Source organism: Pelobates fuscus, chromosome 3 (assembly GCF_036172605.1).
Source record: "Pelobates fuscus isolate aPelFus1 chromosome 3, aPelFus1.pri, whole genome shotgun sequence".
Classification (NCBI taxonomy): Eukaryota; Metazoa; Chordata; class Amphibia; order Anura; family Pelobatidae; genus Pelobates; species Pelobates fuscus.
Window position 1 is genome coordinate 78,948,080 of NC_086319.1, and position 17,138 is coordinate 78,965,217.

The 17,138-nt window shown below is 43.4% G+C and overlaps 1 protein-coding gene across 1 annotated transcript in view; it reads left to right on the forward strand.

The window, feature by feature from the left end:
- CDHR2 (cadherin related family member 2) overlaps positions 1 to 17,138 on the forward strand; it is a 173,225-nt gene that overhangs the window by 136,594 nt on the left and 19,493 nt on the right. Inside the window, exons 20-26 of the mRNA XM_063447280.1 lie at positions 1,488 to 1,559; positions 6,489 to 6,538; positions 8,133 to 8,284; positions 8,398 to 8,500; positions 10,813 to 10,901; positions 15,944 to 16,021; positions 16,363 to 16,440. Coding sequence (XP_063303350.1) covers positions 1,488 to 1,559; positions 6,489 to 6,538; positions 8,133 to 8,284; positions 8,398 to 8,500; positions 10,813 to 10,901; positions 15,944 to 16,021; positions 16,363 to 16,440 — 622 coding nt within the window. The remainder of the gene's footprint in view (positions 1 to 1,487; positions 1,560 to 6,488; positions 6,539 to 8,132; positions 8,285 to 8,397; positions 8,501 to 10,812; positions 10,902 to 15,943; positions 16,022 to 16,362; positions 16,441 to 17,138) is intronic.

Genomic DNA, 17,138 nt, shown 5'->3' on the forward strand with positions numbered 1-17,138 from the left:
TTTTTTAATTGATAAAGTTAATCGTTTAGCCGCAATTCGTGTTTTTTTATTCCTCCAAAAAAACTTTAAAAAACTAGCATGAAGGATGTCTAACCAACTTATTGGTATCTCTGCTGGCAAAAGATATAACCATTTGGGCAGGATATAGGTCTTTATTGCATTTATCCTGCCCAACCAAGACAACATCACTTTCTTCCAGGGGTCAAGTCCTGGGGGGAAAAGTGTGGGAACTCACCCGAGATCCCCCCCCCCAAGATACACTTGTATGCATAGTTGCACGCACGCACGCTCGCTCGCACACACACGTACTGATGACATTCATGTGCACACACTCTGACAGGCTCACACACAAATACACTCACAGACAGACACACAGACAAACACACTCACAGAAAACAAACACTCACAGACAAAGATACATACACTCACAGACAAAGACACATACACACACTTACATACACACACTTACAGACACACACACTCACAGACAAACACACTAACAGCCACACGCACATAAGCTCACAGACACACACACTCCCAGAGAAAGATACATACACTCCCAGACAAAGACACATACACACACTCACACTTCCAGACACTCACAGACAAACACACACATACACTTCCAGATACACACACACAAACATACACACACAGACAAACACACTCAAACACACACACTTCCAGACACACACACACTCACAGACAAGCAAACACACTAACAGACACACACTCCCAGACACACACAAACTCACACTCCCAGACTCACACACACACATACACTCCCAGACTCACACTCACAAACATACATTTTTACAAAATGCTTTTAACAAATGTCCACCCAGCCTCCCTACCTGGAGAGCTGGCGTGGACTTGTCCCTGGGGTCCAGTGGGGCTAAATCCCGGCGGGCGGCGGTGGTGCCTGATACACGCGGCGAGGGAGCTGCTGTTCTGTCTCCTCTGCTCCCTCGCGGGCTGTCTATTAATGCCGGGAGCCGGAATATGACGTCATATTCTGGCTTCCGTAGACAGTGCGCGAGGGAGCAAAGGAGACAGACCAGCAGCTCCCTCGCCGCGTGTATCAGGCACCACAGCCGCCCGCCGGCTTTAGCCCCACTGGACCCCATAACAGGGGGAACACGGGGGCTCCTGCAGGATCAACGGGAACGGCGTTCCCGCTGTAAAAAAAGTGCAGGAATGCCGTTCCCACGCGTTCCTGCAGGACTCGAGCCCTGCTTTCTTCCATCCTTGTAATAAGTAATTAGTTTGTTTCAACAAATCCAAGAAATTGTTTCTCATTATATCTTCAATGTTAGGGGTGATCTTAATCCCCAGATAATTAATTGCTTTTTTTTGTCCATGCAAAGTTCTGTTCTCTTGATCGTATGATTTCATCTTTCTTCTTTGTCTACATACATCTTTATATTGTTTACATACAAAAGTATTTTTCATTAAGTTAACCTCTCAAATGTTCTGTTCCCATTTAGCCACTGTGCGGGTGGTGATTGAAGATATTAATGACAATGCACCAGAATTTTTGGCAGTTGATGAAACTTTTGGTAAGTTCTATTTGACATTCAGATGTTGAGAGAGTCATTACATTTCATTATTGTTAATGTCTCAATGTATTTCCACCTGTGTAGAGATAAACAAATCAGCTACCTGGATACCTTTTTTCATTAAATAGTTTTTAGGAAATACACGTTTTATTGTAATAAGTTTCAAAGAGAAGGTACAGGGAGAAGTGAATTGGAAGGACACGCAGGTCCCTGCCACTCAGGCAAGGTTTACATCGAGCAGCATTATTATGTATAGCAAGCATGAGAGAGTATCATTATCATATAACTAGAAGCTTTTCAGTGTACAAGGTATTAGCTATTGAAAGATGGAGCTTGATGACATCTAACTGGTCTTCAACCCGTGTAAGAGGGATTCGATGATCTTTTGCAATATGATCGGAAATCGGGAATGACTTTGCCGAACTGGCACCAATGGAACTCGGTCGGGCTCCATATTGGAGTGGTTACAAGAAGATATCAACTATCTCATAGAAGTGTGTGGGTAAGTATAGCCCATCACCTAGTCTCCAATCTCACCATTAGGGGGCGGGGCCGGGCCGCCGAGCAGAGCGGCAGCCATCCGCGCTAGCTCTGACCTTAAACGGCACAAAAGCTTTGAAAAAACCCAAAAAAGCCAAAGGAAATATTACCCTTTAAGAGCACCGGGAGCCGGGGCAGCATATAAGAAGAGCCCAAGCGATGAACAAGCAGCCGCTCCACACGTGGCAACCGCAAAGCCCGAATGACCGGCACAATGCCTACACACATGTGGAGGCGGCGGAGCTCGTAAGGCGATGGAGGGAGAGAGATGGGTGCCGGCCCGGTCCCGCTCCCCCCCTCGGCCGGTGGGGGTAATCCCGGCCCATGGGTCAGCAGGAGTTGGGGAGGTGCAGGGGACGAGGGGCCCGTGGACTTTTCAGGGGTGGGAGGCCGCCGGACTGCTCCCGACCCTGAGTGCCCACAACGCTGAAAGACTCTCTGATGCACAGAATGGGCAAGCCCTGGGTGGAACTGAGGGGGTCTGCTATATGTGGGACGCTGGGGGCCCAAGCGGTGAGCAACCAGCTCGAAGCGCAAAAGACCACCGAGAAGCTATATACCATGGGATGAGGGATCCCCCGCAGCGGAGCTGATAAATCACCTCCAGAGAAGGGACTCACCTTTTTTATGTCCTAGGGACCAAGCCCTGAGATGACATAACACAGATGGTCTGCTGAAATAATGCACGTATTATATTTGCTTAGTACCTTAATAATGGATCATATCACAATGCAATAGACTACCTATATCAGCTTTAAAAAAGTCAATAGGCTATTTGTGCCACAGTTTGTGTTCTAGGGACCGAGCCCTGAATGATGTAAAAACTTGCAACGCTAATCCTGCCCGAGTAACTAGCTAGATAAATGCTATTAATTGCCTATATAGGCCAACATATACAGACTTACTATAAATTGACTACAAATAAAATCTAGTGTTGGGAACAGCGCATATGCATCGGCTATGATTTAGCTACTAATCTCATTGCTACCGCACGCAGACTGACGTACACGGTACCTGCACATGTTTTAAAAATCTGCATCTGAAACTTTGACAGAGCAACTGACCAGATACCTGCCATTAATAGCCTTTAATATAGTCGTACAAGTATAAATACAACACCTAAACCCGACACGATTACGCTTGTTCTATGCCTTTGTTAACTTAAAGTCATCCTACTAAATGCTCAATCTCTATAGTTTCATACGTCAGCGCACACACGCAAAGTTAAACTGTTTAATGGTGGTCGTACGCTAACGTAATGAGCCTCTGCGTAGGCACATTTTTGAATAGCTGCTCTTATCAGCATTATGATTGCCTTAAATAATAATGTAATAGTAACAAACTGTATAAGGCTTGACTTTCACGCAGACCTGCTGCGACTACTACCTGAGCTAAGCAAACGTAAAAGTGCTATGTTTACCACCAGCATTGAAATTGTTGTTATGAGTTTAGATATGGTTATTAGGGCAACACACCATTTACAGCCTTGCGCAAACTGCGCTCTACAACTATTACTCATACGCTTATTAATGCGTTAGATATATGTAATCGCATTAGCACAGTCTCTTAATGCTTGTAAGTATATCCCTGCAAAGTTCAAATACGCCTATATGTTTTGATCAAATAGGCCTCTGCGCAGGCGATAATCTGAATTTCCCCCTATATGCTGACAATTAAGCCTCTACGTAGGCGACTGTTCACCTTAATGAATGTTACTGCTTAAGCCCCTGCATGGGCAACCACTTGCCTTATTATGAACCAGTTCGCAATATGCACTTATATTGTGAAACAATAAAAATATTCAAAACAATCTCACCATTAGTGCAAAATATGTAAATCACAGCGGGGTTGGTCTATGATGTCCCCCCATTACATTCCGCACTCCAGCATAAATTAATTTTGTAATTTTTTTTTATTATTTGTTTATGTTTCCCGTCTCCATTTCCCGACTATGTATCAAATGTGTGTAGTCATCATCATAATAAGTCCCCGTCCTCCCACCCACCTCTCTCGTTCAAGGCCTTAGTGGTTTTTAGTGTTTATAGAAGGTAGTATTTATATTTATAGAATCATAGACGGTTTGATCAAATATATCGTCAAAAGTAGCATTATTTGTATTAGTTTTGGAAAGGAAAAATGGAAGGGGGTAGAAAAAGAGTAGAAATAGGTTGGATAAGGGAAGGGGAAAAGAGAGTGAGGGAGGGGAAAGAAGAGGAGGGAGTGTAGGAGGGAGCAATTACATCTGTTGGCAGCATGCAACACATATAAATTATGCACAGAATTAATATTGGCAACCCAGAACAAAGTTCTGGGCAGTGTAATTCACATGTGCTAAGGGCGTAATCAGTGATGTGTTTGCCGCGAGGCAAACAAGGCATTTGCCTTGAGCGTCACTTTCCAGGGGGCGGCAAAAAACGCCGCCCCAAATGCCCAGGCTAATGCCTTGTTAGCCTCGTTTTAAGGGGTCTAAAAACTGGTCAGCTGGCCACCTTTGGGCCCCCCCGGGCAGTCAGCTAGTTGAGCTTCAGGCGGGCGGCTAGGAGCACTGATTTATGAGTGATGTCATATTCCGGCTCCCGGCAACACTCTGCGGCAGAGAGTTCTCACAAATCAGTGCTCCCTTGCCGCCCGCCTGGAGCTCAACTAGCTGCCTGCCTTCCTGCCCAAACAGCCAGGCTAGCAGCCCCACTGGACCCCAGTTAAAAAAAAATCCACCCAGTTGTCCCAAAGGTAGGGAGGCTGGGTGGATTTCAATAAAAATTAAAATAAAAAACAATCTGTTAGGGGGGTCAAATGTGTGTGTGTGTGGCTGTCAGTGTGTGTCTGTGAGTGTGTGTGTGTCTGTGAGTGTGTGTGGCTGTCAGTGTGTGAGTCTGTGTGTATATCTGTCAGTGTGTCTGTGAGTGAGTGTGTGTCTGTGAGTGTGTGGCTGTGAGTGTGTGTGTCTCTGTGTGTATAACTGTCAGTGTGTGTCTGTAAGTGTGTGTGTCTGTGAGTGTGAGTGTGTGTCTGCCAGTGTGTGTCTTTCTGTGTGTGTGCATCTGTCTGTCAGTGTGTGTGTCAGTGAGTCTGTGTGTGCATATCTGTCTGTGTATGACTGTCAGTGTGTGTCTGTGAGTGAGTGAGTGAGTGTGTGTGTATGTCTGTCAGTGCGTGTCTGTGAGTGAGTGAGTGAGTGAGTGTGTGTATGTCTGTCAGTGTGTGTGTGTGTGTGTGTGTGTGGGAGCCTGTGTGTCTGAGTGATTGTGTGTGTCTGGGAGTGTGGTGTCTGTATGTCTGTCAGTGTGTGCCTGTCAGGGAGCCTGTATGTCTGAGTGACGGTGTGTGTCTGTCAGTTTGTGTGTGTGTGTATGTCTGTGAATGTGTGTGTGAGGGAGCCTGTGTGTCTGAGTGATTGTGTGTGTCTGTGAGTATGGTGTCTGTATGTCTGTCAGTGTGTGCCTGTCAGGGAGCCTGTGTGTCTGAGTGACTGTGTGTGTCTGTCAGTTTGTGTGTGTGTGTATGTCTGTCAGTGAATGTGTGTGTGTGTCTGAGTGATTGTGTGTGTCTGTGAGGGAGCCTGTGTGTCTGAGTGATTGTGTGTGTGTCTGTCAGTGTGTGTCTGTGAGAGTGTGTGTATGTCTGTCAGTGTGTGTTTGTGAGGGAGCCTGTGTGTCAGTGATTGCGTGTTTCTGTCAGTGTATGTCTGTGAGTGAGTGTGTGTGTGTGTCTAAGTGATTGTGTATGTGTGCGTGTCTGTCAGTGATTGTGTGTGTCGGTGAGTTAGTCAGTGATTGTGTGTGTCTGTCAGATTGTGTCAAATCAGTGTGATTGTGTCAAATCAGTCTCTTGACTAGCAGAGAGTGTGTGTCTGCCAGTCAAAGTGTGTGTTAGTCTTTAACGGGAAGAGGTGTGGCCTTGACAGGAAGGGGTGGGGCAAATTTCAATTACGAGGTGCCCGAGTTCCATCATGCCTAGGGTAGAACAGACCCAAAATACACCAATACTGTGCACATCTGAAACCATTCAATCTGCTAAATATACAAAAACAGATCTAAAGGTTTTGGAAGGTAAAAAAGGTGTAGAGGAAATCAGGAAGGGGAAAATTAATTCACAGGATCATATATGAAAATGTACGCGGGAGGGGGACCCTGGGGCTATAGTGTCCCTTTAATTGTATAAGTTTACCATTTGTATTACTGTGGTTGTTCCAGAGTAAGAAATTTGTAATGAAGGTTTGATGAGATAAGTTAGAAATGAGAACAGCTACATACATTCGTGCAAAACTCTTAAATGTAATTGAGGTTCCGAACATTGGAAGACGCCACCTACTGGCAAATTCCGGCATTTACTATTTACAGCATTTTCAATGTTAATTCTTATGTACATAATGTGTCTATGTCTCTGCAGTGGTTGTGCCAGATGCTGCCCCATTTGACTACCAAGTAGCTCTTGTAAAGGTAATTAAACCTCTTTATGCTGTCAATTAATATACCATCAAAAATCAATAACCACGTTATCAGTTCTCTTGGTTGTGTCTGATTTGTTGGATAGCATCAGTCTATTTTGCACCTATACATCTTTTCTCTGTTTTCATGTATATTTCTTTTTTTTTTTTAAATATATAATTCTAATTAAACATATAAAAAGACAGTTATTTCAAAGAAATGACAAACTTATTACAAATTACAGCAATATTTTGTTCTCCTTTCTATGGTCCTACAAATGTGTTACATTTAAGCATTTAAGGGAAAATATTTTTTCCTCCTGACCTTATATGCAGCTGCAAATTTGCTTTCCCTCCCCCCAAAATGTCAATCTATTAGGCCAAAATTAACTATTCCCCCTACAGCACAGTAAAAGATTACTTAAAATATAAAGGTAGGCAATTATCAGCTGAACATTTTATACTTTTTATGTTACCGGACACTCTAACCAAACATCAAGGTATGTTGGGCTTCCATGTCCTTACGGTGTCGAACTTATTGATCGCTAGGAAATGGAAGTCTAAGACTGCCCCACGGAGAGACAACAGAGTGTTACGCCAAGTCACAATTAATGGCAATTACGTGAAAATGGCTTATTTGAACTCTAACAGAAGCCATGGTCTAATGGAAACCTGGAAAATCTGGGAGAATTTCATTACTAACCAATAGAGGCGCAAACATATCCTGTGTACCCATTACTTACAAGGCCCCTAACCTCCATTAGCAACCACTAGGCCTCATGGGAGGTTTTGAGAGTGAGGAAAGAGGCAGGGCTGTTACTTGGTATATTAAGAGAAAAAAAAAGAAACATTATGCCACAACGCAATGAGTGCGAAGGTTTACACAGAGACTAAATAAGGCTGAAAGCTCAGACGGAGGTAGCACACACGTCCACTTATCAGCTTGCAAGTGAACGCCCATGAGGGTCCAAACCCTCTTTCACCCTGTTCTGAGTATTGGGCTAGGGCTCTTCCAATGCAATACCCCTTTCATCTCCACTTACTGTGTGAACCTACTGCAGGGAACGTCCCTCTTACTATCTACTTTATCCCTTTTTTTTCTTTTACCTCTGGTAACAGGGATCCTGGGATCATTTGCATAATATTTGTTTCCATATTCACCCAGTTGCACCATTAGAGTTGCAGGGTTTCCATAAAACTGCCCATGTTTATTTAACACCATCACTTTCTCCACTCAGTGTGAGCATAGCCTGGCCCTGTTCTGGTCATCACTAATCTTTATTACTTTTACAGACATTGGGAATATTTATATATATTTGTGAATTCAATTCTGAAAAGCTGTTAAGTGAAATATCTAAATCTCCCCCCAAGCAAAAATGGTCCCTTTAACGAGCTGTTGATAAAGAACCACATTTGTACGCTTTGCAATAGAATGTCACTATTTTCTCAAAATACCTGATTCATTCCAAATTAAGTTTGTGAATTCCACATGTTGCCAAAGCCTTTATTACATATACTGATATACATAGGGATTGAGGGAAATACTACAGGGTGGCACAATGCTTTGTGTTTATATATAAATCTGTTTATTTATTTTTTGTCACCAGGCCACAGATAAGGACACTGGAGTGAACGCAGAAATACAATTCTCAATTACATCTTTGGTGTTTTTTTATTCCACTGGAGGAAGTACGTCATTGTCTAACATATTTAGCAATGTTACTTCTAGGGAGAACGATTACTACCTTGGCAGTATAAGGTCAGCATTCTCTTTATCAACTTAATTTACTAACATTCTTACCTGTTGTTTGAGATTTGGTCAGTTGATGGATAACGTGGTGTAGCTTATTTTATAATATGTTTGTTCCACAGGGTGGCCACTTCTCTGGATGCGGCGTTAAAGGGTCAATATCAAGTAACCGTGACGGCAACAGATCAGGGAATTCCTTCACTTCAAACTACTCATTTACTGAATGTAAGAAAACCGTTATGTCTAAAATGAACAGTTTCAGTGTTCCAGTGTTTTTTGTGTCAATCAATGTTTACTGTGATAGCATAGATATACAAAACGAAATACCATGTCAAGAAGAAAATGGTTGGATATAAGGGAGGGAAAGTGAATTATATAGATTGGAGCAAGTTTTCTATAAATACAGGATACAGAGAGTATGGAAACATCATGTAATAGTTTGGATTGCTAGTGTGACTAGATCACTTCACATATTTGTATGCTTATAAATACAGCTGTGAAAAATCATACCATTAATCAGTGCTCAGGAAAGCAGCTTAAAGGGACACTGTAGGCACCCAGACCACTTCAGCTAATTGAAGTGGTCTGGGTGCTGTGACCCTTTTGCACTCAGTGCTGCAATGTTAAACATGTTTACATTGCAGCTCTAAGTCTGCCCTCTGTGGCTGTCTAACAGAAAGCCACTGGGGGTGCTTCAGGATTCGTAACTGACTTTTGGTCCATTATGTGAAGCTGGACGTCCTCACGGACCTCCAGCGTCAGATTTTCCCCATAGAAAGCATGGAATAATGCTTTCCTATGGGGAGGTCTAATGCGCGCAGCCATTGCCGCGCATGCTCATTAGGTCTGCCCCGCCAGCTGACATCGGTGGGAGAGGAGTGTGGGCGGAGCTTTACCCAGCGCCGAGAGGTATCGGCGCTGGTTTCAGGTAAGTAGCCCCTTCAGCGACATAGGATGGGGGCACTCCAGGATTCTCTAGTGCCAGGGAAACAGGTTTGTTATCCTGGCACTGGAGAATCCCTTTAACTTTTGCAAAGACTGATTTGATTTGTTTTCAATTGTCCCGCATCAGCTTGTTAAAATTTCTCATTGGCTCACTGAATTCACTAACAGCTGAATGCAAACCAAACCGACCCAAATGAATCCCTGCTATTTTCATATTGCTGCTGAGTTCACCATTTGGTGACACTAGCCTCTGTTGAGTTCAACGGACACTTGGGCACACCAGGGACCCTCAACACAGCCCAGTGCTACCTAATACAGTAATACAAACACGGTCCAGGACCCCCAGCAGAGCTCATGCCCCGCAAGTCCTGCACTTCACTCTTCCTGATGGCTATACATGCTTATCCTGCAGGTGTTGATGCTCTTGTTTTGTTTGAAAATTAATTAAATTCCAAAGTGCCCGGATTATTCATTTTGCAGGTTGACTTCTGCTGGTTACTTCCCACTTCTAGTGTAGTTTTTTTATTGGTGCAAATTCTTGGTTAGCATGACATAGTTGTTCCTTTTTGTGGCCCCCGAACAAATAGAGTAAAAATAGACATGTATTGGACCCTGCCATTAACCTTCAGACAGCAGTGTACTGTATAAAAGGTTATGAAAATGAACCCTCATCTCCCACCCTGCACATGGTGAATTAAGGACATTAATACTGGGTTGGGTCCTGTTGTAAAGCTCCCCAGTCAGTATAAACATTTATATGTTCTTGTCGTTCTCACACAGCATTCCTTTGCACTTTGATTGATTGGTTTCATATTGCCTGTTTTTTTTTTTTACTAAACTAAGAATTCAAAGTGAATTCAATGTGAATTTTAAATTTAAAGCCACATGGGAGAAAAAAGTAATTATCCCTCTCTTCCCTTCTCACCTTAATAATAGTAAATTAATACCTGTTAAAACATTATATTTACTTACCATCATAAGTCTTCTATCTTCTAATTCTTCTTATCTTCAGCCACAAAAAAAGTGCACATAGAAATCCATTATATCACAAGTAACTAAAATTCAAAAAAAACTTGATCTATATAAAAAAGAGGTGAGACGATAAAATGAATCCACTTTCAGCTATGTAGGGCTCTGCACAGACTGAGCTCTGATAGTGGAGAAAACACTTATATGCTGGATGCATTTGGTCACTATTCTGTTTAAAATCAGAGCTTTGTGAATCCTCGGACTCCTATACTTTGCATGGTAGTTGGATGTGAAAGCACAGATTTTGATCTGTACACCAAATGCATCTCAGAAATTGCTGCAGATTTGCTTGGGCTGGCCAAATTCCGTCTGTATTCGGCTTTAGTAAATATAAAAAATGGCCATTGTTGTTGGGATTTGGTAATTTTCACCGTACTTTGCCCATCTGAACAAAAACAGGGGTATAGTGAATACATCTGTTAGTGTATATTCTGCACAAATACCTCATCTTCTGATATCATTTTATCTTATCTTATTTTATTTGCCACACACAAATAACCTTTATAGTATATTTAAATGCTTATCACTCAATCTCTGCTGTTTTTGTGACCTCTGACTTGAAGATTTTCACTGTTGATGTGTCCTATCGGGTCAGCCTGACATTCTCAAAGACACCAGAAGAGGTTCGTGAGGTCTCCAGTGAGATAATTAGGTAAGAAAGAAATGATCAAGAAAGAAATTATATTGTGGATGGTCCTAAAAGGACAATGTTACATGAGTCTCATATTATTACAGATATGTTTAATGTTATTTGTTCATTGCTACTATTTATAAATGGATGTATCATTGGATAATAGCTTGTATCCACCTGATCTGCGATTTCAATTCATTTTCTAAACAACATGTGCATTTATTTAATAGCTCATCATCTCTTAACCCCTTCACTACGAAGCTCTTTTTTGTTTGCAAACATATCAATACAATTTTTATTTTCAATTTATTCGGTCATCCTTTACAGAAAATTTGAGGGAATTAAACACTTTAGACAGTATAGCATCCCTCATTTAGTGATATTTTACACATATATAACTATAAGAGGATGCGTTACTAAATAGATAATATATAACATATCTTGCTTGTAGGTATTTGTATGGATCCTCATGGCATTACTAGCAGTACAGTATTTTTCAATACTCAGGACCCCTTAGTCCTACATTTGCACAGCCATGCATTTCTGGAACTCTGATAAGTCCTGATGAGTGATGACATCTTTTTCTAAGCTGCATTCTGTGCTAAAATTGTAGCAAAAATGTTATAGGGGAGGGCTCACCAATGTAATGTGCCTGCTGGTATTTATGGTTATCATGGTGATGGCTACACATTCAGTACTTTTTACACCACTCTTTAGAACAGAATGCATTTCTAAATAACCCCCAATGACTTTAGGACTGTAACAAGCTGAAAGTATGCTTATTTAAATTTTTTAATTTTTAATAGTGTTTTCATTAAAATTAGGATTCCCATGTGCAGGGCCGGATTAACATAGGGGCTGATGGAGCTGCAGCTCCAGGCCCAGGCCCATGGAATAGGCCCATTGGTTTAAAAAAAAAAAAAAAAAAAAAAATTTTTTTTTTTTTTTTTTACACACTACTCTTAGGGTTGCCAGGTATTTCTCATGTATTTCGTAGGGTTGCCAGGTATTTCTCAGAAGTATTTCTCAGGTATTTGAGGCTGCCTAGCCGGTGCCGGTATTGCAGTAATACCGGCAATACAAATGTCTGTCTCAGTATAAACATACATTATTCTGCAATACCAGCGCCGGCCAGTAGGGGTCGCTGTTTGTATGGAGAGAGGCAGTGATAAGAAGTTACGGCATCTCTCTCCCTGCCTCTCTCTACTCACTGATCCGCGGGGAGCAGCTGTGCACAGAGACTCCAGACAGCAGCTCCGAGGCATGGGGACGCTGAGACATTGGGACACTGGGGAACATGGGGACCCTGAGCATGGACGTCCGCAGGAATTTTTCGGGGGGGAGGGGAGGGGGCATAATTGTAATGACATCCATGCTTGGCCCCTTTTTGACAGTGTCATGAAAGGGAAGGAGCATAGTCATTTTCACATAAAGCAAGGATGAATAGCGTTTTCACAACTATGGTGTCAGGAATATATGTTTGTATTCCTGACACTATATAGTGTTCCTTTCATCAAATTACATTCTTTACATTACATTACAAACATTCTGGTCACCATAACAACTTTATCTAAATGAAAATGCTGTGATGCAAGGAGGCCCCTGGGTGCTCTTTCTTTGAAGGGGTGAAACCGCTCTCAAATGGTTTACCCCCAAAGGCTTCCTTCAGCTCCAGATCTCCAGGTCGCTCAGTGGTATTCGACTTCTGAAACAGAGTGTCAGGAAGTGCAGATTGACGTTGGGCATGGGTGCCGCTGATTGGCTAGAGTGGTCAGCTGACACTCTAAGCCAATCGCTAGTTCCCGATTCATAAAAATGTTTTACGTTTTTATGAATGGGGAGCTACTGATTGGCTTAGAGTGCTAGCAGACCTATCTAGCCAATCAGCGGCACCCCTACCCAGCGGCCCTCTGTGTTTCCTGACACTCAGTAAATAAAAGTGAACACATTAACACTGATATTGTTTGTTTTTACCTGGGGACATGAGAAGGTCCAAAGTTTCCCTGCCAGGCCCAGATACCAACGCCTTATGATGTGGTGTCCAGAATGAAGTGCTCCAATCTCATTTTCTTCTCCTTCATTTGACACAGTCTTCTTTGTCTTCTGAGGCTCCTTCTGCTCCTTTACCTTTCTGCTACTTTCTGCTTATTTTGTGCCCTTCTGCTCCTTTCTCTTTCTGATCCCTTTCTGCTCCTTGATGGCTCTTCCTGCTCCTTGATGGCCCTTCCTGCTTCTTGCAGACTCTTCCTGCTTCTTACTGCCCTTCCTGCTTCTTTCTGCCCCTTCCAGCTTCTTGCAGCCCCTTGCTGATCCTTTCTGTTCCTTCTGATTCTTCCTGCCCCTTCCTGCTCCTTGCAGACCCTTCCTGCTCCTTGCAGACCCTTCCTGCTTTTTGCAGACCCTTCCTAATCCTTTCTGCCCCTTCTTTCTCCTTGCTACCCCTTCTTTCTCCTTGCTGCCCCTTCCTACTCCTAGCAGACCCTTACTACTCCTTGCTGACCCATCCTGCCCCTTGCAGACCCTTTCTACTCCTTGCTGACCCCTCCTGCTCCTTGCTGCCTCTTCCTACTCCATGCTGCCCCTTCCTACTCCTTGCAGACCCTTCCTGCTCCTTGCAGACCCTTTCTACTCCTTGCTGACCCCTCCTGCTCCTTGCTGCCTCTTCCTACTCCATGCTTCCCCTTCCTACTCCTTGCAGACCCTTCCTGCTCCTTGCAGACCCTTTCTGCTCCCTCTTCATACTCCTTGCTGTCCCTTCCTACTCCTTGCTGCCCCTTCCTACTCCTTGATGCCCCTTCCTGCTCCTTGCTGCCCCTTCCTGCTCCTTGCTGCCCCTTCCTGCTCCTTGCTGCCTCTTCCTGCTCCTTGCTGCCTCTTCCTACTCCTTGCTGCCTCTTCCTACTCCTTGCTGACCCCTCTTGCTCCTTGCAGACCCTTCCTGCTCCTTGCTGCCTCTTCCTACTCCTTGCTGACCCCTCTTGCTCCTTGCAGACCCTTCCTACTCCTTGCAGACCGTCCCTACCCCTTCCTGCTGCCCCTTCCTATTCCTTGCTGACCCCTCCTGTCTCTTGCAGACCCTTTCTACTCCTTGCTGACCCCTCCTGCTCCTTGCTGACCCCTCCTGCTCCTTGCTGCTCCTTCTACTTTACCCTCCTGCTCCTTGAAAACCTTTCGACCCTTTCCTGCTTCTTGCTGCCCCTTTCCATTCCTTGCTGACCCCTCCTGCCCCTTGCAGAACCTTTCTGCTCCTTCTACTTTACCTTCCTCTATGCGGTCTCCCCCACCCCCCATCCCTCACTTACCTGCTCTGTAGGCTGCCTCTGTGCTGCTCCTCTGCGGTTTCAGTCATGAGAGAGAGGCAGGGATAAGCTGTAGCTTCCTGCCTTTCTCCATTCACAGCGCCACCTACTGGCCAGCGCTGGTATTGCACTGTATTCTCACACTAAAACGAAAAATAGCAGCACAAGCTGAAAAATCTGGGGGGGGAGGGAGGGCAAGTACCCCTCTTTACCCCCACATTCGAACACCCATGACCCTGAGACACTAGGGACACAGTGGCCCCATGTCTCCCAGTGGCCCCTAGTCTGTGTCCCCATGTCTCCCAGCCACTGTCCCTAGTGTCTCAGTGTCCCCATGTCTCTAAGTGTCCCCTAGTGTCCTAGTGACATCAGGACACTGGGAGACATGAGGACACAGACTCTAATGGACACTATAGACATGAGGTTACAAACACTAGGGGACACTGGGCAACATGGGGACACTGAGAGGCATGGAGACACAGGGAGACATGGGGACACTGGGCGACTTTGAGACATAGGAGACATGGCAGTGTCCCCATGTCTCCCAGCCAGTGTCCCTAGTATCTCAGTGTTCCCTAGACTCCCAAAGTCCCCTAGTCTCCCAATGTCTCTGTGTCCCCATGTCTCCTAGTGTCTCAGTGTCCACTAGTATAAAAGAAAAAATCTCAGGCACTCACTGTGATAGATTTAGGCAGGTTTATTGGACACCGCAACGTTTCGACCTGTACCCAGGTCTTTATCAAGTCTCCAATGTCCCCTATGTATCAGTGTCCCCTATGTATCAGTGTCTCAGTGCCCCATGTCTCTCAGTGCCCATAGTGTCTCTGTGCCCATAGTGTCTCAGTGTCCCCTAGTATTAAAGAAAAAAATCTCAGGCACTCACTGTGATAGCTTTAACCAGGTTTATTGGACACCGCAACATTTTGACCTGTACCCAGGTTTTTATCAAGTCTCCAGTGTCCCCTATATATCACAGTATCTCAGTGCCCCATTTCTCCCCGTGTCCCCTCGTGTCTGTCACCCAGTGTCCCCAAGAGTCTCAGATTTCCCAGGTCTCCCAGTGTTCCCTAGTATCTGTGTCCCCATGTCTCCCAGTGTCCCAATGTCTCTCAATGTCCCCTAGTGACATGGGGACCCTGGGAGACATGAGGACACAAACACTAAGGGACTGGGAGACATAGGGACACAGACATTCCCCCTTTTTGTGTATGTTCGCCCTTTCGGCCGTTCTGGTTATGGGATTTGTGTCAGTAGCCCACCCTTTTACCGCATCCATAGACTTCCTGCTTTACTGGACACTGCTGTTAGGGGGTATGGGTTTACTTGAAAGATTAAAGCATGAGATTAGCAAAGGGTATGTGTTTTCTCATAGTTGCATCCTATGAGTTTCCCTACTGCATCATCTCCATCAGATACATGACGTTTAGGAGGTAGGACTGTTTTAGTGTTTTTGGTCAATAAGATTTTGTAATTAGGCCCATCATAATTATCAGCACCAGGCCCACTGGGCTCTTAATCCGGCCCTGCCCATGTGGCAATCAATAAAAACTAGTAATCAATTTGGCTAGAAATTGCAGCAAAGTTTTACATTTATAAGCTGCGCCTAAATATAAAAACAAGTAAATGTATCTTGGAAAATGTTGTCTCAATGTGTGTCCTGAGCAAAAAAAGTTCTAGGTTGCAAATCTTATTTCTAATATGAAGCTCTGTCTGAATTATTTATTTTATTTTTTATTATTATTATTTTATTTTATTTTATGAAAGCGTGTTAACTGTGGCAACAAAAGCAACTGTGTACATGTCTGATATCAAAGAGGCTTCTTCAACAAAAATCAGTTCTCGGTGAGTCATTTAAACAATTTCTGACGTATAATTTTGTAGGACTATCAAAATATAAAGGAATTCGCTTAATTTCTAGTCAGGAATAGGCAAAGAAAAAGAAGTATGACGAGTAAGAGAAATAGTGTCATTTTTCTATTTAATCTTTTGGTAGAGGAGATAAGACCAGATTCACTCAATAATCTATCACTGTGTCTTTCAGCTTTATTTACTAATGTAACAGAACATTTTATGGCAAAAACATGTCTCGACATGCAGAGAATGTAGAAGGGGCAGCTTGAATGTATTCATTTTGATATTTAGCAATAAATATCCTGCATGTTACAAATATTTTTCTTTCTTAGAGCTTCTACTGATACCATTATGTATCTGTACTTCGTGTACAGTAACGGCACAGCTATAACACCTCAAGAGCTAGACGCGTAAGTGTACACTGATGTATTCATGTTGTGAAGGGATTTGGGAGTTACAGGGATGTGTCAAAGACAGTGAGAGAGAAAAAGATGGAGAGATAGTCTGTGTTTGTGTTTGCCTGTGGTTTTTCAGATAGCATGGTTAGTTTGTAGTTGTACATTAGCGTTTTAGCGCAATATAGTAATAAGGATGATAATATGAAAATATTTTTTAAAAAAAGTTTAACTTTTATTATAAACAAACATGAGAAAAAAAAGTGAGTACGTGAGTTTAAACACATATCAGTGTTGTGCATATTTATAAATAGGCTATAGATCAATATTCGATTGTTTTAGATCAGTGGTTCCCAACTCAGTCTTTAAGTACCACCTACCAGTCCAGGATGTAGAGATTACCCAGTTTTGTCTAAGGTGTTTTTAGAAGAAAAAAAAAAAACACTTTAGACACAACAAGGTAATCCCTAAATCCTAGACTGGTAGTGTGTACTTGAGGGGTTGACAGCCCAAGTTTTAGATGATTAGCATTTTTCTCCCATTACCTATCATACCTGCAAAAAGACTTGAAAACTTACCTCTAATCCAGTGCTGGGTGAAACTTCCTGTGCTCCTCTCCATGCCAATCAAAGACTTCTCATAGTGAAGCCTTTGATTGGACTGTTTCACCAGCTCAGAGCACATGCACATGCATGCATGTGCTCTGAGCTGGC